Genomic DNA, 22,871 nt, shown 5'->3' with positions numbered 1-22,871 from the left:
TCCTAAAAATTTTGCATCCACCTCCTTTACTCAGAAGATATAACTAGCTAGAAAGTAGTGTGAGCTGCGTCGGTGTTTCTAATGAAACAGTAATGATGAAAAGGTAAATTATACACCGTGAAAAGATGAAAAAACGTACTGACGTTTCGGACGCTAGTCCTTCGTCGGAGTAAAAGAAAAATGCATGGGAAATGCATGACTCTCCTTTTGAAGTCAACAAGAAAACATTTTTCGTCCAAATAAAAAATCTTGACCTGCTACAAAAATATATATTCTTACTGATGACCCTCTCCCCTCTTAAGCTTAAGCCCCCTCCCCCCAACACACTCCATTTAAAACGTACCTTCCGTAACAATGGTAGTTAAATAACTCTTCTCCTACTCCATCTCTATCTCCCCTGGAGGTGGTAGTACTGTAGCTATAGCGTGTTATACAGTCTGGTATAGGTGGAATGGATTGTCCAATAGATTTCTGGATGGCAATTCGAACGACAACGCGTAGTAGTTCTATGCCCATTATTGTAAGATGCACTGCTTCCTTGGATGGTAAATCCCGTGGTTGTGGGGGGAGGACGACATAGTTGACGCCATGACTGGTTCTGTCCCTTATAGGGTGCCCTTTCTGCTGCGCCGACCATTTAGTGGTATTTTCCATAACATCTACGTAATATTCATCAATGTGCGAAGCTCTCATTATCAAGCTGCGTATCGTCATGCATCTCGAGAGAGTGCACGGCACCAGCTAGGATATCCTCCTAACCGCCGTGGGCGTAATAGTTTTCGATTTCAAACCACGTATCATTTCCTAGAGTATATCAATAAACCATCCTCGTTTTACGAGGGTTTGTATGGTCACTTCGTTATACGCGCGATCTGATTGGTCAGAAACCGTGTTGTATGAACGAAGCAAGGAAGTGACGCGCTATACGCGCACGAACAACCAGCTTTGCAAACAATAAAACGGGATTTATCAATTTATTTTGTTATTTCCTCACATCAAAATCAAAGATAAAATAAAATGAAAAAACTAGACTATAGGCAGTTGAGAGTATATATAACATAGGACTTATTGTTTAAAAACTATTTACAAACCTTGACAATACTATTTACAAAAGGCAAATTTTGCAGACATTGTCCTCAAGAGCTTTTTTGTATTATAGCCTTATTATAGCCTCAGTTAAAAACTAATACCGTTCTTTCATCTCTTTCCGCTTCTTGCTGAATTACGGAACGGACGAATAATTTATTTTATTTTTTAAGTATTTGAATGACTTTAAGAGTAATAACTTATTATCTATTAGCTATGTGTGTGTTTCTCGTCTAGTGGAAAAGCAACAACTCTTTGTTACCGGGGCGTTTTCTACGTTTAATTGATTGAGTGTGCTGTAAGGCTGTATCAGTTTGTCCTGGGTAAGCTTTTTACCTATAGGAGCAAAAATTAGCATAAGTATCATCACAATCATCTCCCTCATCAATCATCTCAATCATTGATCATCTTCATCATTAATCATCTTCATCATCATTCATCTTCATCATCATTCATCTTCATCATCAATCATCTCAATCATTGAACATCTTCATCAATAATCATCTTCATCATCATTCATCTTCATCATCAATCATCTTCATCATCAATCATCTTCATCATTCATCTTCATCATCGTTCATCTTCATCAATCATCTTCATCAATCATCTTCATCATCATTCATCTTCATCATCATTCATCTTCATCATCATCATCATCAATCATCTTCATCATCAATCATCTTCATCATCAAGATCATCTTCATCATCATTCATCTTCATCATCATTCATCTTCATCATCAATCATCTTCATCATCAATCATCTTCATCATCATTCATCTTCATCATCGTTCATCATCATTTATCTTCATCTTTATCATCATTCATCATTCATCTTAATCATCATTCATCTTCATCATCATTCATCTTCATCATCATTCATCTTCATCATCATCATTCATCTTCATCATCATTCATCTTCATCATCAATCATCTTCATCATCAATCATCCTCATCATCATTCATCTTCATCATCATTCATCATCATTTATCTTCATCTTCATCATCAATTATCTTCATCATCAATCATCTTAAAAATTCATCATCATTCATCTTCATCATCAATCATCTTCATCATCATTCATCTTCATCATCATTCATCTTCATCATCATTCATCTTCATCATCAATCATCTTAAAAATTCATCATCATTCATCTTCATCACTATTCATTTCCATCATCATTCAACATCATCATTCATCAATTATCCATATCAATCAAGTACGTACAAAGCTCTTCAAAAATGAAGTTCACATTTCTGGACGTTTTAGCACTTGTTTCTGCAAAGATGGCATCAAAACTGCTTGCATATTCTTGGGCATTTACTGTAAGAACCTATAAAATCAAAATTGAGATTGAATGCTCTGGCTTTAGCCTGCGTCACAGATGTGAAGCAGCCTACTCTGGCCTCAACTCTCCAGGAAAAGCAGGATCAGAGCATAAGGATCAGAGGACTCTCACAGTGCAAATACTATAACTGGGGCCACCAAGAGACAACTCACATGGCAACACAATACACAAGAGAAGGTCGCAAGGAATAATTAATTCCTTCATGTGACATGATATGCTTCTTATGCTAAATTATCAACGTCATGACAAAATTATGTCCCAAGCCTGTAACAGGTTGCAAGAAATAAAACTGGTTTTGGAAGCACAGGTGGAATAGCATTCTCATCACTGTTGCCCTGGTTCAAGTCCCATTGAGCTCAGCTCAGTGTCATGTGAGTAGAGTTGTTCATTCAATTCTCTCCTGTGCTTTGAGGGTTTTCCGGTTCTCCGGTTTACCTCCACAAAAAGCAACTTCTAAGTTTCAATTCGATCATGGAATCAGGGCCACAGGTCTGTTAGCCACTGGCTATTAAGTTCTTCCCTTGCAGAAACAAGGTGAATTTGTGCAGCACGTAGATTGTGGAGACAAAATGACTGAAATTTTAGTTACAAATTTGCAGTACTGACTCAAGTGAGCCTGTCATTGCATCACAAAAAGTGAGCCAACGAACCACAAAAAATAGGATTCTTGATGTTAAGTAACGATGCCATTTAGAACGATAGCGAGAACAATAGGCCTGCGGCATGGGCAGCCGTTTACGATTTGGATTACGGCAGTGTTAATTACATCATATTTTTCAATCTTATTGCCTTAAATTCGAAAAGCACCAAATTCAAACTTATTTTCGTTCTTGTTCTTATACGAGTCCGGTATAGTTGCCGTAATTTGGCGAGCAGACTTGTTGAACAATGATTGATAACATAGGCGAGTTTGGAACAAATTGTATGTGGGGAACATCACAAAATAGATTTCCGAGTGTTTCCCAAATATGATTGGTCTAAAAAAAATTCGGACAATAGTTCCGATGTATCTTTGGTAAATGGAATGACAATTCGGTACTAATATTTCAGCGTTATTCCGTAAAAAATACAATGACTATTTTTTTCGGCCAATCAGAGAGCTTGGATATAATTACTTAAGCCAATTATAGAAATCTTGACTGCGCATGCCTTGCTGTTGGGTGCTATCGTTCTAAACAGCATCATTACTTAATTAATTAATCAATTAATGTTAATGTTAATTGAACTTGCATGTTTTCTTGGCAGTAAAGATGGTGCAGAATTATCACTACTTTCAGGGCTCAAAATAGGAATTTTTATTAGCCTGCCATAGTAAAGGAGCATGGTAAAAGGAGGTCATTCCAGTAAATTGTGCATGTCATTTTATTATTCATTTGGCAGTGCATTCTTATTTTTGCCTGGCAAACCTGAAATTTGTCCTGTCATTTGGCCATTGGCAGGCCCCTATTTTGAGCCCTGTACTTGTTGCCTTGAATAAATTGACTTCTAATTTCAAATCTTGAAGACTCACCTCACGTTCATCGTCTTTGTCACATTTATTTCCAGCAATTGCAATGACGACATGTGGTGGTCCATATCGCTGCAACTGCCGTCTCCATTCTTCTATAGCAAAAAAACTTCTCTGTAGAGAAGAAGGATAAGCTTTTTGTTAACGACTAGATGGATGGGATGCACTGACAACAGGGTACTTATTACCATTGGCATCAATATCATTATCATCATCATCATCAATATCACCATCTTTATCATTATCATCACTATCACCATCATCAATATCATCACCATCATTGACATCACTATCAACATCACCATCACCATCACCATTGCCATCACCATCATCACCATCATCATCACCATCACCATCACCATCACCATCACCATCACCATCACCATCACCATCACCATCACCATCTCCATCACAATCACCATCACCATCAGTATCAGCAATTGCATCAGCATCAGCATCAGCATCAGCATCATCACCACCACCACCACCACCACCACCACCACCACCATTACCATCACCATCCATCCTCTAGTGCATTTTACCTTGATTTGCATATTTTTTTTAAGAGGTCCTCCTTTACCTATTGCAGAAAAATCACTGGCTCCCCATGATATTGTGACCCTTTCTTTCAGCTTGCATGAAAAATAATTATGATCCTCCCCCATTTGAGCCACTTTCTCCTTCTATATAAAAACTGGTCCCTACAGATGGAATGTCTGTCTGTGACTGGACATCCATGCACAATAATCTTTGAAAATGCAACAATGTCAATATGATCATAAAAATCTTACTTCAGATGTGATGTCATAGACCAGAATGGCAGCTGCAACATTTCGGTAGTAGAGAGGAGCAAGACTCATGTACTAATGACAAATAAATAAATAATAAACAAAACAAAAATAAACATCTCAGACACAGTTTAATACTGTCTGCATCACACACAAGCATATTAGTTGTAAGAATTCTCATTTCATCTACATTTAAATGTAATTTTAAAAATAAAACCAAGTTTTTAGTCATCTTGGCCATAATTTAGGGAAAAAGTAACTGTTAAAAACATCCTTGACATTATTATACTTTGATGGCCAAGATGGTCAAAAGCTCAGTTTTATTTTAAAAAACATAGTGTTGTTTTCGCTAGATATAAATCCCTAACTAGAAATCTTTTATACGTACGCCACGTATAAAAATGTACTAGTTAGGAATTTATACATAACAAAAAAAAACAACTTACTATGATTACAAAATCTTTTGAAGTCTCGGCTAAAACAATTTCAGAAATATTTAAGGAAGCATTTATAGGCAAACTAAGAAAACTGTGAACACCTAAAATATGTCTGGAATGTTAAACAATTGTGTTCTGACAATTTGCATGCAAGAATGAATTCATTTACAACATGATGTTAACATTCCAGACATGCCTTAGGAGTTCACTGTTCTCATAGTTTGACTGTAAACTCAGATGAAACAAGTTTATTACAACTTATAATATTTTCTCTTCAGGCAATTCTTAAAATTAGAGTAAAGTAATTAAGTCACATAAATGCAGCCATGCAATATTGGGTAGATAGATGAACAGATGGAGCAATTGATTGGTGAATGGATGAAAAGATGGATGGGATGGATGAAATGGATGGATGAATAGGAAGATGAATGAAAAAAACAAAGTAACATATTTTACAACCACCACTCCTCCTACGGGGCGCTTCCATGAGGTTCCCTCCACACGCACTCGCAACGCTCAGCTCACATGTTGATTTTTATGGAGGGAGGAAACCAAAGAAACAGGAGAAAACCCTACTGGCAAAGGAGAGAACAACACATCAAACAAACTCAATTCACATTATGATCCAGTCTGAACCTTGAACCAGGACCACAGTACGTGGTGAGAGGCGAAAGGTTAAACCACTGTGCCACCCATTCCACCCAATATTATTAATAAGATGGATGAAGAAATGTAATGAAATGATAGGTGAGTAAATGGATGGATGGTTGGGGAAGTGTGTACATGGATTACCTTTTCTTGGCCTGCAGTATCCCATAAATGAAGCTTATATTCCTGGTTTTCAACTATTATTATTCTTGACATGAAAGCTGCCCTGATAAATCGATAAAAGACAAAATATGATTACCCTTAAATTATGTCCAAGGGGTGGGGATTTAGGGTATAGAGATGTGCTGCTGAGCCCTCTGAACCCTGACCCTGTTCCAGAGTAAAATCGTTGAAATTCATACCCTGTTTGGCAGCACACACCTGCATAGTGAATATAGGGGAGTTCCCCTTCACCCAGCTGGGAAATTATGATATGAAACTGTAGCCTCTGAGAAATATTAAACATTTCTACCGTTATCCCAGAAAAGCTATGAAGAACAATAATTGCAAAATAAATACAAAAGATCAACCAAAAATTTATAAGTACATGTGTGTTTGGGGGAGGGAGTGAGGTTGGAAGCTAGGGGCTCCAATTGTCATTTATTTCTTAGCATAGAGGGATAAAACCCCACAACAGCTAGCCTCCCCCTCCAATCTCACAGTCTCTGATCAGAGAGATTAGCACATAGCTCAATGGACATCTGCACAAACAGGTTACATTCCTTAAAACAAGTAGTGTGTCAATAAATAACGAAGAATAAAAAGAGCACTTCAGCATTAGTTAGGGAGGCAGAGTTTCAGCTCATAATGTTAAGTATAGGAGAAATGGCATCTAATTTAAAATGGAATGCATAATTTATAAGGAGCTTGCATGCAAACAGTAATTTCCCTATAAAATATACAATTTATGTTTCAAAAATGTCATTTCTCATATAGTTAACATGTTGAGCTGAAACTCTGCCTCCCTAACTAATATCAAGGTGCTCTTTTCATTTCTGGAGTTTGTTTTGTCATAACTGCTCGTCTTGAGGGGAATAGAGTCATGTGGCTTGTTAGTGCAAAGTCATAATAAACTCACCCAACAGTTGGTAAAGAATATGCGTCAAACGTATTTGACACAAATCTTGTAGCAATGCATGATTTTCCTACTCCAGCAGCCTAAGCAAAGAGAATATAAAAGAAAATAGATAAGCAAACGAAAATGCAAGGTTATGAACAAAGGATGCAAAAATATTTAGAGTTTTTCATAAAAATCAATCCGAGCTGTACGTAGATTAAAGCTTCATCATTTTGCCAGATCCAACTTACTCCAAGTAAACAGATTTTGATTTCACACATGAAATCATCCGGTGGTCCGTAGGAACTCATCTTTAGAGTTAAATTCGACTTTCCCAGTGTCCACCAAAGATTATAGACTTCTTAGTGTAGACTTTCTTCAAAGTTGAGCTCACTTGTTGCAAGGCCGGTACACCTCGTAAAACATCGAAGCTTTTGAAACTTTAGCCCCAACACATCGGTAAAAACATTTTTGTTTTTTACGCTGTTAACGTGCTTGACATGCAGACAGAGACAAATTAATGCAGAAGAGCTTTCAGATGCTTTATATTTGACTGCTACAACCTTTGTATTTACTTCCTGTTTGAAGTCCATTAGACCATTACGTCGGTCCATCTTAAATTAATATAAATCCACAGCCAGCCCAAGCTCTCTGGGTTAAACTCCAGACGAAAACCGCTAAATAATACCTTCAGCGAAAAATGTTCTCAATGATTTAAAATCTATCTGAAACAATTAGAACTTTGGACGACAAATCCCGTCAAGAATAAAAAGTAAGAAAAATCTTTATTTGACTGCTTTCGGTTTTGAAACCGGAAGTCGTTTTTCCAAGAGTGACGTCACACTTAAAAGCTATATTTCAAATGTTCATTTTTTTTTCAATTTTGGAACTAAAATGTTATTTATTGATTTCCTTATTCATCAATGTTTTTAAAATCTGGAACTCTATAACGTATTTTTGGGCATAATTCTGTTATCCAAAAAAACAACTTCGATAATTTTTTGCAAAAGGTTTGAGAGTTAGCAGAATAACAAATATTCTAATGAAAAAAGAAAAAAATAACATAGCTAAATCTACCTGACTCTTTAAAAAAATACATCTTTTTTGTTTTTCAAAATATTATTTCACCAAAGAGAAAGACATAAAATGGGTAGCCTGTGGTTTCTGTCTAGAGCTCGAATGGGATTGTGGGAAACGAACCAAAAAAAAAAAAAAATGGCGGGCAAGAAAGACGCGAAGGTAAGATAACAAAACAGAATTAATTCTAAAGAAAAATAAAGTTTTCTGAGCTTTCCTTTACTTATTGCTCTCTTTATGCAGAGCTCTATCCTCAATTGGAAGCCTGTCCTTCGCAAGCCGTTGTAAGTACAATAAAATTAGAGTTCATGTTGTTGCTATGATACGTACGTAGCTATATTGTGCAGTGGAAACGGCTTGAAAACAATAATTTTTGATGAATTTTATTTTATTTCAGTGACAACAGTAGGGTGATAAGATTCAAATGCTCGTTGCAGAACACGAGTCTTGATGTTTTACGCTCAAAGGGCTGGTCAGAGGCAAGAGAGTGAGTAGAACAAATAGTAAACAGCGTAATACCAAAGGCTTCGCTTCCACAACCTCCACGGATACAATTTCTTTATTACTTATGACTAGAGGAAAAAAGGTTGAATATTCCTCTTACCCCAAAGGCACTGCTTTTTACACCCCCTTCTAGTTCTGCAAATTGCCTATTACCCCGCATTGAAAAAAAGTTCATAAATTCATTCTAATTTCAATATATTCTTTCATTCATAATTTCTTTTTTCTCTCCCATTCTTAATTCATTTTTTCCTATTTACTTTTTTTTCTTACCACATGATCTACAACTGCTCCTTTACCAACATTCAACCATTAAAGTAAATATTTCAGAGCTGCCAACTCTCCCAGATTATCCTGGAGTTTCCAGATTTTCGACCTCATTGCCCAAATTTTCCAGGATAATCGTCATCATTGACATTGACATCTGTTATTCTCTTCTTTGGTTCTATGAACTTTGAATCCAAAAATCTTGAATCCTGCATAAATGGATCTGCCCATAGTAATTCATATTTCACACAGCTAATCTGTAGTGTCCTCACGGCCCTTCCATATCCATTCTCCAGAATCGAATACTTGGGGGTTGGCAGCCCTGATATTTATAAAAATTTACAGTAGTTTTTTAAAGATTTTTTTTTTCCAGTGAGAATGACTGGGACTTTTACTGGTGTGATGTAGGATGGATGAGAGAGAGTTTTGACCATACTTACATGGATGAACATGTAAAAATATCCCACTTTAGAAACCATTACGAGGTAACAGTTGGACAAATTATAATAAAATAAATAAATAAGTAAATAATAAAGATTTGGATTCTGAGATATGATGATCAAAATCGTACAATTTGCCATTCCAATGATGTAGGTTTTTATGGATGTTAATCAAGGCCATTCCATGGGTATCCAGTCAACTCACCAACGGACCTACTCGCCCATGTATAAAATCATCGATCATGCGTTCAATCAGGTGTCCTTGAAAGCTTTGTGTCCTTCATCAGTGTTATGTAAACACTTTGATGGACATCCACCAAAACTTAATTGTGTTGCAGTAGAAAATTGTACAATTTTGCATGTGTGATTAATTTTGAGGAGTGCTGCACTAACAGCCGACCATTTAATGGCCGTTGGTCAATTGTGTCACAGCTCTCGTTTTCAGCTATTATTCTTTAGAAATTGTTGGCTACTTGAAAGCCGGTGTGACAGTGGGCTGTTCATGGAGTAAATGTTGGATTTTGGTTGGCACTGATCTTGAGTTTTAACAGAACAATACAAAATCTGTAATTGATGATTTTCACGGTGGCCATGTTGGAAGAACTTAACAAAATAATTGTCAATGAATTCTTTTGTTATGTCCTCCAACATGGCCGCCATGTCTTTTGCTATTTAATCCTCTTGGGAATGGTTGAAAACCATCAATAGTGGGTGTCACTATGTAATGCCTTTCAGCGTTACCTAAGAATAGATAGAACTTTAGTTATTATTATCAGGATTCAGAGTGTTTAAAGTTTTTATTTTTCCAGCTCACAAGAAAGAACCTCATGATAAAGAACTTAAAGAGACTGAAAAAACAGATTGAAAGGGAGTCTGGCAAGGCTGAGGCTGCCAAGTATCCTTCAACATTTAATTCATTATTTCATCTTGTTTGTAACTTACTATTCTTGGCTATCATGGACTTTTTGAATACGTTGTGCCCTCCTTTACCACAAGGGTTTATAATAATAATAATAATAATAATAATAATAATAATATAATAATGGATCTTGTATAGGACATTTTATCATCGTCTCAATGCACTTTACATTTTAATGACCAGTGTAGGACTGTAAATTGCTGCTGATACACACTGCAATTTTTTCTTGCACTGGCAACACAATTTCACATTTTGCAAAAAATTGCAATGTCTACCATACCAAAAAGGTAAAAATCAATATTAAATCCTGATTGGCTAGTCTGAATTGGATTATTGCATTGCAAGGGAGATAGACGCTGCAATTTTCAGTTTTCACTATTTTTAGGCATGCAAAATGTTGCAGAGAAAAGTACCTATTTTTTGATTTTCTGCAACAATTTTTGTGTTGCAAGACATCATTGCCATCAAAGTCGCGGGGCATGATACACTCTGAAATTGTGTCTTGCGCTGGCAATGCAACAGAAAAATTGAGATTGCATTGCCAGTGCGAGAAAAATTGCAGCGTGTATCGGCAGCTAAAGAGCTGCATATGAAGGCGCTATTAACAGCTGTGCAACTTACAATCATATAACGTTGGTCTCCGTAAGCTTTATCTGGTTTTTCCAGTTTTCCTCTCTCCATAATGTGATAAAAATTAACAAGTGAGTTGAGTTATGTAATGAGTATATCAAGCATAGTGATAATGTTTGTGAAGCAATCCTCAACGAAGAGCCACCCATGGGGAAAATAATTGGTGTAAAATATTTTTAATGTTTTTTTTAACAAAAATTAGGATTTACATTCTTACTGTTTAAACTTAACCAAGGACATTAAGATGTGACTTTTATCCTAGCACGTTTGAACTACCAGTAAGTCAAACAGTTAATTAATTTAGATTTTTTAATTAATTGATTAATTAATTATTACTAATTAATTTTAATTAATTAATTAATTTCTAATATTTTTTAATTAATTAACTTTTAATCAATTAACATTGATCGATCAATTGATCTCAGTTGATCGATCAATCAATGAATTGATTGATCAATTGAAACAATAACAATGACAATGATATTCATTTATTGATTTGCTCCTAGATGGAATATCATATATTTGTTGAAGAATTTAAGAGAAATCCTGGTACTACATGGATTATGAAGCCTGTAAGTGTTTAGAAAAGTTTTAAATCCCATTTTAAAAAACGATTCATTTATCCATTCATCATTTGATATCAGCTATGTTATGTATTTATCTGTGCTATCAATTAGTCTAGATCCATCCAACTCTCCATCCCCGGCCCATCCACTTGTCCATTTATCCAATAGACCAGCCATGACTGCCACTAATCTATCTACCCAACCATCCATCCATTTCTTGACCCATCCACTTGCACCCAACCATGATTCTATCTTCCCGTCCATCTTTCTTCCTCCATCTATCTATCCTTATTTTATACCATCAATGCCCCTTTTCTAATTTTATCTACCGACCTATCAATCCTTTTGTGCACCCATCCACCTTACCATTAGTACCTAACTCTACCTATTCAACTCTCCAACACCATCCATCCGTCCAAATATGTGCTAGACCATCGCTGCCCCAATTTCTAATCCTATCTACCAACCCATCTATTCATTTGTCCACCCATCCACCTAACCATCAGTCTACCTACCCATCCAGAGTATCAATCAATCAATTTGTCTATCCAATTTTCCATGAAATAATCTATCTTTTCGTCTGTCTGTTTTTCTATCTCTTTTCCATTCATTCATTCATTCATCCTTCAATTTTTCGAAATTTCGTATTGTAAATTTTTTTCATACCTTCTCAGATCGCCAAATCACAAGGAAAAGGGATTTTTCTCTTTCGAAAACTAAAAGACATCATGGATTGGAGAAAGGTGATTAGATCTTGAGACCTATCAACTTAAATTTATGATAAACTTTTCAAAGCATCAGTGTGTAAGCTTTTATTTAAAACAGTTTTTAGAATTTAAGAAAACGACTTATCAATACTAATATTTTATATTTCTATTTCAGGAAGATCCTTATCGTGCACAAATTGCAGATGAAAGGGTAAACAGTGAAAAATTTTGTCAAATAATTTGTACTGACAGCCTTTAGTGATACATACTGTATTTGACTACAACATTTATTATGTCACGTTCTGATTGGTTGGGAGTGTGTGCTTTATGAGACCACGCAGCATGTGCACGCACTTTTAGCTGCATCATTCCTATCTAAAATAATGGTTATTGTAATTTGTATTTTATAAAAGAAAAAAAAATTTGCTTGCTGTGTGCTGTGTGGAGCTATATTTAAAGCACTTGGGGATTATAGATAGATACTTTTATTTAAACAGGGTTATCCTATCAGTAAAATACAATAAATTTACTGTTATCAACAGGAGCCCTAAAGATTGGAAGAACACTTGAGAAGGGTCTAGAAGCATCTCTCATGTTCTGCCAACCCCCAGGTGCTTTATGACTGCACACAGCAAGCACACACATTTTATATATTTTTTTATAACATGTTAAATATTAGCCATTAACAGAAAAAACTGGGTTGAGTTGGCATTGAAGTGCATTTTGGACATTAGAGGACATAGTGTCTATTTCTTTATCTTTAAAAGCTACCCCAAAATGCACTGGTATGAGTACTCGTCCCAGTTTTCTCCTCAACCTCTGAATGCTAACATAAACCTTCCCTTCTTTGACATGGAATTTTTTATAGAAGTTGTAGTAGGTGATGGAGTATCATTTTCTGGTGTTGTTTTCCTCAGCAAAAAGATGACAAAGAACCTGTAGAAACATATATTGTTCAGCGATACATAGAAAACCCTTATGTCATTGGAGGTACAGTAACTGGCATGTAACATATATATGTATTGCATTTCTACTGTAACCACAGCAACTATTAATATTTCTTAGTAACCATTAAGTTCAGTTCTGACTCAAAACAATTCACCATTAGAGCAGGTTTCCCAGTGGAATTGAAATCTTGTTCCACAAACAACTACACAACATCTGTTTTAAAGAGTACCACAAGGATTACGAGGCAATTTTCTATTCTTTTGACAGGACAGCTAACTATCGAAACAATTTATAATAAATTTTCAGCAATCCAAGTTTTAAATTCTGAGATATTTTAAGCTTGTAGGACATAGCAGTGGTAACAAGGGGAGTCCAAACCATGAGTTACTTAGTTTTATTACACTTTTGTTTGGTAACCATAGTAACCATGTATTTATTAGAATATTGCTATGTAACTAAAGGTACCAAGTATTTCGAGCATCAGTTATCATTTTAATCAAGTTTTTGCGTGTCAGGTAATTTTATGACCCCTCTTGATTGCAGGTCGCAAATTTGATCTCCGTATATATGTCCTGGTAACATCGGTTAGTATTATATACTTCTGAGTAAAGCTAAAATGTAGCATTCAAACGTTATTGATACCTTGGGCTGATCTAAGTCAGGGCATGGCTATCTCACAGATAGAACCCTAAAACAACCTCTGGGCTGATCCAAGTCAGGGTATGGCTAACTCACAGATAGAACCCCCAGGAAACTAGAGAAAACCTTCAAATCAAGAGAATGATCTAACAAACTCTGCTCACATTAATTTCGATGCCGAGTCTGGGAATCAACCCAAGACCCCAGAGATGAGAGTGTACTATTGCTGCCGATCACCCTTGATTTCATGCATAACCTGGTATATTGACTGTGAGGATAGCCTGAAAAAACATACCCCCTTTCACTCCCCAACCCCCTCCCCCCCCCACCTGTGTGCACCTAGGGGCAACAGAGTCATGGAGGAAGAGTATGAGATACTGTTTTCTCAGCCTTCGTTTGAGAGTTTATTTTTCGTTTTCCATTTCAGTATTCTCCTCTTTGTGTGTGGTTATACAGAGAAGGTTTTGCAAGATTCTCCAACACAAGATATTCACTGGACTCTATCGATGATTCTTGTATCCACTTAAAAATTCTAAATATGCTTTTATATTTGTGCTCAGAAAAACCTCTATTTGCTTTTGAAATTACTTTGCCATGTAATATAATTTTATCATAATAATTTGTAGCAAATATAATTACTACTAATAATAATATTGTTATTAATATTAGTAATAATTGTTACAAAACTGAGTATACAGTTATTTCAAATAAGGTTGGTTGAGGTTGTTGCATGTCGCATGCCGTTTACCAAGCCTGAAATGCACTATGGGTAATGTGAATGCAATTAGCAAAAGGTTAAAAAATATTGGTCCAAAATATTGGCCATTTGACAAACTTGCAAGAGACTATGGCAAGTTTTGAAGTTTAAATTAATTAGGGCAAACAAAAAAATAAGTGTGTTTCCTGTTGCATGAGAAAAATAATTGGGGACGGTAGGTCAGATTTTTTTTACTGATACAACAGTGGAAATGAGCTTACTGGGAACCCTGTGGTGCATTTGGGAATGGAAAAAATATTAGGGTCGGCAATAATTGGCAAGAAAATTAGGGTCAGTTGCGCAACAGGAAACACACTTATTTTTTTGTTTGGCCTTAGCACAAAAAATTTTTTTTCTTAATTATAAGAAATTATTATGCAAAGTAGTAAGTCTGGCAAATTTGATATTTCAATGCAGAAAATTTGCAAAGATACTACTGCATATTTTTTTATTACTCAGTGTTCAACTTATATCATTTAATATGTCATTTATATTATGCTTTATGTACTGATGCAGCTCAAACTAGATTATACTATTTTTCTTGACTTAATAACAACAGATGTCCATCTTACTAATGTAGCAATCCAAAAAACTGCACCAGACTACGACCCTGAGAAGGTATTTGGTCGTAATGTGTAGTTCTAGAAAATATCCATGTACCTCCACCATGGAGGAAATTTGTAAAAGGACCCCCCTACCCCAGAAACTTCCAATATTCTTCCATACAAACTCTGTAATTTTGTTCTTTCTTTGACCCCCCTCCCCCAAGAATTTTCTCCCTTGGTGGGTATGGATATTTTCTGGAACTACACAATCTTCATACTAAATTGATATTTGATCTGTGAGTTAGCCCTGCCCTGATCAATAGCTCAGAGTTTGTTTCTGAGTTCAACCTTCGAATTTTGATTTCCTGTTAAAATCTCTTGGCTGATCTTAGTCAGGGCATGGCTAACTCACAGACCAAACCCTGAAACAATCTCTGGACTGATCTAAGTCAGGGCATGGCTAACTCACAGATTGAACCCTGAAACAACCTCTGGGCTGATCTAAGTCAGGGCATGGCTAACTCACAGATAGTACCCTGAAACAACCTCTGTGCTGATCTAAGTCAGGGCATGGCTAACTCACACATAGAATCCTGAAACAACCTTTGGGCTGATCTAAGTCAGGGCATGGCTAACTCACATATTGAACCCTGAAACAACCTCTGGGCTGATCTATGTCAGGGCATGGCTAACTCACATATCGAACCCTGAAACAACCTCTGGGCTGATCTAAATCAGGGCATGGGTATCTCACACATAGAATCCTGAAACAACCTCTGGACTGATCTAAGTCAGGGCATGGCTAACTCACAGATAGAACCCTGAAACAATCTCTGGGCTGAGTCAGGGTACGCTAATTCATAGATCAAATATTTGGAATTTGGCCTGTTAGTTTTTGCAGAGGAAAAGGAACTTAGGAAAACCATAGAAAACCTCTCAAATCAATGGAGAACTAATAAACTCTAGGAATGAGAGGCAAGCGTGTTACTGCTGTGCCACCCTTGATTCCCAATATTGTATGCCATTGTTCTTGATGTTTAATTTAATGAAAATCCACTTCACTATTTAGATTAAATTAAAATACCTCTGTCTATGATAAATATCTTTTATTGGCTTGGTCTATAATCTACAGGGCTGTAAATGGTCCTTGCAACAACTACGGCAGTATCTTGTGGCAAAAAATGGTGTTCCAAAGGTAACTAGAGAATTATTACTGAGGGGAGAGCCAGAAATGAGCAGGACCTACTCCTTGAAATCCTTGAAAAGTCCTGAATAGAAAACACGTTTTTAAGGGTGCTTGAAAAGCCCTTGAAAATAGGGGAAAACGCCAAAACTCCTGGAAAACTTTCCTTTTGAAATAAATAATGATTAAAATTGATTGAAGAGTTTTCGTATATTTTACAAATAGCCTAGCTGAATATCTGGGTACTTCTGGTAAGAATGCGTAAATTAAAGATCTATTTATCTAAGCTAGTGGCCCCGGATGAATTAGCTGCACTGTAACACCGAATCAATGTTTAAACCACGTTCTAATACAAAAAACTTTGTTCTTGAAAATCAAATTTTTGTGCTTGAAAAGTGCTTAAAAAGTCCTTGAATTTTGTAACGAAAATGTAGCATGAACCCTGAATGAGTATGACAGAGCTAAAACTAATTGGCTGATCATCAAAACCTGAGCAACTGGCCAGTTGTTATTTCAAGCCCTAGTTGGTTAAAAAGTTGACATTTTATTTTTTTTAAGGTGGAGACCGCCCTACGAGAAATTGATAACATAATCATCAAAAGCTTGCATGCTGTGCAGAAGGTGATGATCAATGACAAGCACTGCTTTGAACTGTATCCTTTAATACTTGTTGTTGATATTGCTGTCTTACTTGACGCGTCAGTGGATGTAGGGGTGTCAGGACGATCTCTTTCTTGTCCCATAATTTTTTTATTATTGTTGTTGTTTTGTTGATATACTAAATTAGAAGTATTCTTTTTCAATGCATTGCTTTGTCACCTTCATTAGTTTGTCACACTGCAGATTTTCCCTTACATTATACTATCAGATATGGCTACGATATCATGTTTGATAACAATCTAAAACCGTAAGCATATGTACTTATTAAATTCATTAATAATTCATGGAGAAAACACAACAGAAATCACGACCGTGAAGAGTTCTGTAAATCAGATACAGAATCCTGTTCATTTGCATAAACTTTAAGATGGATTTTCTTGGCCAGATTCACTTTTATCTTGAAAATTTCAGCGAAACACAAAGGAACTAACCTAGACGTTTGACAAGCAATCTACAGTATTTGTGTCCTTGTTGTATCCGATATACGAACTCTTGGCTACGCTTTGAGTTTGTATTTCTGATACAACACGGCCACTCATACTGTATATATTACTTTTTGACTGAGTGGAAGGGCCAATATTTGGCTCAAGGTCATGCTGTAAAGACCGAGCAAAGTGAGGTATAATCTAAGAGTTTGATGATAATTTGCAGGTGGCTGATAGAAGTCAATGCCTCGCCCTCACTGACAGCAAGCAGCCAAACTGATTACGAACTCAAGTTTAGGCTCCTTGAAGATGTGCTCTACATCATAGACATGGAAAACAGGTAAATTCAAAATTGAAAAGGCATTTGATTCTTGTGCACAGTGGAAAACTAGATAACTTGATGGAGAAAGACCCTTAAAAGCGTAGGACATCAGAGACTCGCAATAAAAATTCGCAAAAATATAATTATACTTCCCATCTGAATGTCAGGAAAATGTTTTAACCAGTGATTATTAGACCTTTAAGGGTTATTCCAGTAAAGTTTCAGCTGAATTAAGATTCGGTCGATTTTCGTGCTAGTCCCCCTTTGAAGCACAGGAGACCAACAAACTTTACTCACATAAGTTATGCAATATTCTAGTTGTTGATGAGCATCACCAGGTACCACTGTTTCAGCACTGTGGAACCAGAATGACACCTTATTTTCTCTTACTTTGAGTTCCGTTACGAAGACAATCAGAGATTACCCCCCCCACCCCCCCCCCCGAACCAAAAAAGTGCTCTGCTATCCCTGCATTTTCATTGTTATGTGCTGATTGAGGCAACAGTCGTGATATGGAAATCGGGCAACACAATCAATTCCTACATTAAGCAAATAAATCGTTACAGTACCTTGTCATGTACCTTGACATACTTTAATGATTTATTGGATTGATTGCTGTCTATTGGTTGATTTCCCTGCCGTGACTGCAGCCTTGATCAGTGCACAGCAATGAAAACACTGCAACATAATTAATTCCTACACTGCTGTTTGGTTTATCAGGTTAACAGGAAGAGAAAAGAGAGTAGGTGGTTTTGATTTGATATGGAACGACAACCCTGTATCCATGGATGATTCTTGTGGAGCTGATTGCATTCCACAACCAAGCTATCCAACAAATACATTTTTAGGTAATCTCTCTAAATGATCAAACACAGGGTGACCAAGCTTGGAATTCATGCCCTTCATAGAAAAATACTTTGGGTAAGAGACAAGAACAGAGCCTCTGATACCCTGTCGACCAGCTGTCGGTGCAGTTTGACAGCAGTTTGTTGGTTGTTTGATGGCCATTTGATGGCACACCAAAAGTCCTGTGTTTTTCCACTACTTTGAATTCAACATGAATTGCCAATACATGGGGCAAGCCATTTAAAATCCCATACAGATTGGATGCAAATATGAATTCCACATTTTATCAAATGCCTTAAAATTAGAAATCTCTGTTCTACTAAACAAATGAGATTTAAAGGGATAAATATTTTGCATCTAGTTTACAGATGTCTTTTTCTTTAATTTATGATTTCTAATGTATGACGTATTGACGTATTGACTTGATGAATATTTTTTAAACAGGTTGCTGTAACACAGACCGAGAGAAGCAAATCAAGCAAGTTTTAAAAGCCGCACAAACAACTAAGAAGGGTTGACGACATTCTGCACTACCAGTCATCAAATGCTCTGTCTATCTTTCAGCTGCACAGTGCCATTAAAGACTAGATCACTATCTAAGTTTCTTTAACAGTTTTTATTGCTTTGCACAGATCAATACAACAGTCACGACATGGAAATGGGGCAGTAAACTAGAGTAACTGTCAATAAAATAAATCTGTAGGTACGTAATGGTAAACTACTGACTCTTGATAAATTTGATTGACAGTAGACTATTGCCCAATTTCTTTGCCGCAACTGTCGTATCAATCAGTGCGTAGCAATGAAACCAGTCGTAAACCTTTCAAGTGCTGAGAGGTAAACATAAAACCTCTCACTGCTGAGAACCCAGATGCAATCCATCTCTACCCATATCACACGTGAGTAGAGTTGTTTGCAGTTTTCTATCACTGCATTTTATAGTTTTTTCTCTGGGTTATTTGCTTCCCCCCCCCCCCTCCCACTGCACAAAAATTGACCCTTTAAGTGCCAAATCAGTCTGGAGATGAATGTCATCTCATAAGACCAGCTCACTGATAAACATAGCAACTGAAAAAATATTAACACACCAAGCCACAAAAACTAACATAATTTTTCAACCAAACATTAACTATATCACAAATTATTATTAATCATATTAATTTTATACTTTGTAAATTTTGTGTACATCTACTAGTAAATATCTTTAAATAAGCGTGTACATACTTAGAAAGTTTTAAGATGTTCAATTGTCTGGATGTATAAAGGAACTTTGACCAATGTGATATGTTGTAGTGATTAATATTAATTATAGTAATTAATTAATATACTCTTGCAGCCCTCCAAGATATGCTAAATTTCATTTTTTTAATTTTTTGATCTTTGAGTTAGCCATGCCCTTACTTTGATCAGTCCAGAGGTTGTTTAAGGGTTTGATCTGTGAGTTAGCCGTGCCCTGACTTAGATCAGCCCAGAGGTTGTTTCAGGGTTTGATCATTGAATTAGGCATGCCCTGACTTTCATCAGCCAAGAGGTTATTTCATGGTTCAATCTGTGAGTTAGCCATTCCCTGACTTTCATCAGCCCAGAGGTTGTTTCAGGGTTTGATCTGTGAGTTAGCTGTGCCCTGAATTAGATCAGCCCAGAGGTTGTTTCAGGGTTTGATCTGTGAGTTAGCCATGCCCTGACTTTCATCAGCCCAGAGGTTGTTTTATGGTTCAATCTGTGAGTTAGCCGTTCCCTGAATTAGATCAGCCCAGAGGTTGTTTGAGAGCTTATTAAAAATGTTTAGTTTTCTTAGACTGCTTACGCCCGTACCACTTTAAATGAAAGAGGAAGTAGACTTACTTGATAAACAATTGAAATCCTCTGGAAAATTATATGTGCTGATCATTTTTATTATTTTACCCCTGCAATAAACTCCATTTCATCGCTACCCATGGATGATAGATTAAAGCCTTTGACTTCTGGTAAACCTGTTGAGTATAATAGAATATGGATGACTTGATTCAGAAATAAGCTGACTTTGTATCAGTTCTATCTTGGTAATACAGTGCATGTAGGACACACCAGTAAATATTCTAGATGATTAGAATTTTAGTGGGTAATCTCGTTTGTGTAGAAATTGAAATGTCCAAGGGGTAGGGAGGGTCTGAGGAAGGTCTGGATGATAGATTAAAGCCTTTGACTTCTGGTAAACCTGTTGAGTATAATAGAATTTGGATGGCTTGATTCAGAAATAAGCTGACTTTGTATCAGTTCTATCTTGGTAATACAGTGCATGTAGGGAGGGTCTGAGGAAGGTATATTGTGTAGGACTTTGCAGAAAATACCATACCTCCCCCATGAAGGGGGATTGAAACTTCCAAGGGATTGGGAGGGTCAGAAAAAGGTAATTTTTTTAGCCCCCAGAAATATCAATACCTCCTTCATGGAAGGGACTGGAATTTCCAAGAGGGTCAAGGGACTAGGAAGCACTCTTAAAAGTGGTAGGACTAAAGTAAGTAATGTTCAAGGCATTGTCATTTGCTGATGACATGAATTGCTTCAGGTAAATCAACCGTTCAACTTGTTTAAAACTGTAAATGGCAGCTAAAACATGGGTAAGCATGTTGTCCACAACAGTTTTGAGAGTAATTTGTACCATGTAAATTGGCCTTTACTGTACATACCTTCAAGCTCATGAAGTTTGGCCACTTTAGGTTTGAGCTCCTTTCTAAGGTTTTCTAGTTCTTCATTAACATTTTTCTGATCTATGATAACAAGAAAAAAACCATGGGTTTGTAATAACTTGGCTTTAGAAAAGATGACTAATACGTAGGTGTTCAGCCAGCAGTGATTTTATTTTACCAGTGAAAGAAAAATGACTATTTAGTTAGTACTAGTTGATAAAAAAACAACAGAAAACAATGGGTTTAGAGGCTACTTGCTCACTATTATGCAAGCTATTTTTTCACCATAGTTAATGGTGTGGAATGGTTGGGAAACCTATCTATTGTTCTAGGTTTTTGTTTGACTTTACCCATTGTTATGTGACGTTGACGGTGCACAGAGAAGGAAAAATGTTCCGTAATTTGTTCACATTATTAGGGAATATATAAATTTTTCTCTAAAAAGATGTTCTAAAATAGTTGTTAATTAATCCTATATGGTAACATTGTTTATCAAGAACGAAATTGCCTTTTTTCATGCTCTCTTACTTATCATCTTGTAACTTAACTGTATCTGCGCGGAAATATTTATCGGCATGGTTTTTGGTCATCGAATGAAAGTTTTCACTTTCAAAATGTTCAGGCATGAAATTATTTAAATAAGGCAATGAGTATTCCTAGCTATACTACTTTAGTTCATTGTGCATGATCAGTATCACGTGATGGTATGGTTCAACCTCAAACACGAAAACAAATAGCTTTGTTCCAAACCATTCCACTCCATTAACTATGTTTTTCACGGATTAAATCAAATCTCTCTAATATGATGTAGATAGTGGTGGTGGTTGTGATGACGGTAGTGGTTATAATGGTGATGATCATAATGAGGCAGTGCTAATGATGATGGTAATGATGATCATGATGCAGATGGTGTTGATGGTGACAATGGAAATTGCAGGTGATAATTAGCTATTCCAAGGTTGATGAAAAACTCTGTCATTGCAGTGCTTTGTGGGACTGTTCTGGGGTCATATTTCCAAGATGGTGCCTATGGTTTTGTCTCCTAAAACAGTCCCACAATGCACTGCAATGTTAACTCAACCCAGTTTTTTTCTTCAACCTCTGAATGGCTAATGGTGGTGCATGATGATGAAAATCATCAGGATGTTGATGTTGGCAGTGGTAACAATAATGATGATGATAATTGATGATGTCAACCTTCATAATCACCTTGTTCAAGCATTTCCTTTGTCTTTGAGTCACTGAGCTTCATAAACGTGTTCCCAAAACAAACCCACGACTTTTCACCTGCTAAAAATAGATTTAATTTTGGGTGACTAGCTGATTGTGAGTGAAAGGACCAGTGACTGCGAAGATGGTACTAGTGTACTATATTTTCAAAAAAATAATATGCACTCCCTTCCAGGAAAAAAACACTTGTTTTTTGTAAGTTTTACTGATCAATTTATAAATTTAATATTACCTTGGCTTTTCTTTTTAAGAGCTCTAAGTGCTTCTCGATTGCTGTTTCTTTTTCGATCAAGCTCTACAATCTTCAAGACAAAATTGTAAGTAAGCTTACTAGTAAACTCAAGCGAAAATCATTGGATTCTTTTAAAAATATTGCGACTATAAAATGTTCAATTAAATAAAGATCTGCAGAACAAATACACTGATAGGCTAAGAAAAATCCTTCTCGAGGGTACCTGCTCTCTATCTGACAATATTTCTGCTGCAAGTTCTTCAATCTCGGCGAATTTATCGAGACTATGTGAAGTAAAGCGACGAAGTAACACGTCGTCCGCCATCTTGGATTCTGGTCTGTGGGCTCAAAAACGACCAGCAGTTATTGCTATTTGGTGCGTCGTAACATTTTTATCTAGTGTCCAGGCTCTCTTTGTCGTGTATTGTTTTCAGTTC

At 36.4% G+C, this 22,871-nt stretch overlaps 3 protein-coding genes across 4 annotated transcripts; 1 reads left to right on the top strand and 2 right to left on the bottom strand.

Annotated features, from left to right (window-relative positions):
- Positions 1-955: 955 nt before the first annotated feature.
- Positions 956-7,474, bottom strand: LOC116303915 (ras-related protein Rab-22A). Its single transcript, XM_031713538.2, has 7 exons — positions 7,123-7,474; positions 6,893-6,972; positions 5,959-6,040; positions 4,733-4,804; positions 3,945-4,055; positions 2,314-2,419; positions 956-1,422 (listed from the first exon to the last, which is right to left on the bottom strand). Exons 1-7 carry the CDS (start codon positions 7,180-7,182, stop codon positions 1,301-1,303), a joined length of 633 nt encoding a protein of 210 aa, XP_031569398.2. The 5' UTR covers positions 7,183-7,474; the 3' UTR covers positions 956-1,300.
- Positions 7,475-8,073: 599 nt separating this feature from the next.
- On the top strand, positions 8,074-19,647 carry LOC116303908 (putative tubulin polyglutamylase TTLL9). Of its 2 annotated transcripts, none has more exons than XM_031713529.2 (19): positions 8,074-8,110; positions 8,192-8,232; positions 8,346-8,435; positions 9,125-9,201; positions 9,966-10,051; positions 10,950-10,983; positions 11,212-11,277; positions 11,946-12,014; positions 12,154-12,189; positions 12,896-12,968; positions 13,470-13,510; positions 13,993-14,080; positions 14,882-14,940; positions 16,000-16,062; positions 16,609-16,703; positions 16,919-16,957; positions 17,362-17,475; positions 18,178-18,305; positions 18,748-19,647. In XM_031713529.2, exons 3-19 carry the CDS (start codon positions 8,399-8,401, stop codon positions 18,819-18,821), a joined length of 1,179 nt encoding a protein of 392 aa, XP_031569389.1. In that variant the 5' UTR covers positions 8,074-8,110; positions 8,192-8,232; positions 8,346-8,398; the 3' UTR covers positions 18,822-19,647. The 2 variants fall into 2 exon arrangements, with proteins under 2 accessions (XP_031569389.1, XP_031569388.2); XM_031713528.2 differs by having other exon boundaries at positions 8,080-8,110; positions 9,090-9,201.
- LOC116303909 (p53 and DNA damage-regulated protein 1) lies at positions 11,178-22,759 on the bottom strand. The gene is made up of 6 exons (XM_089034235.1): positions 22,658-22,759; positions 22,435-22,504; positions 22,182-22,262; positions 20,973-21,053; positions 20,149-20,276; positions 11,178-12,914 (listed from the first exon to the last, which is right to left on the bottom strand). Exons 1-5 carry the CDS (start codon positions 22,757-22,759, stop codon positions 20,200-20,202), a joined length of 411 nt encoding a protein of 136 aa, XP_088890361.1. The 3' UTR covers positions 11,178-12,914; positions 20,149-20,199.
- Positions 22,760-22,871: the final 112 nt, after the last annotated feature.

This window comes from Actinia tenebrosa, unplaced genomic scaffold (assembly GCF_029948245.1).
Source record: "Actinia tenebrosa isolate PJP-AT-01 unplaced genomic scaffold, QUT_ActTen_1.0 PGA_scaffold2__45_contigs__length_23673736, whole genome shotgun sequence".
Classification (NCBI taxonomy): domain Eukaryota; kingdom Metazoa; phylum Cnidaria; class Anthozoa; order Actiniaria; family Actiniidae; genus Actinia; species Actinia tenebrosa.
Note: the sequence above shows the minus strand (reverse complement) of the source record. Positions and strands in the feature narration are given on the sequence as shown.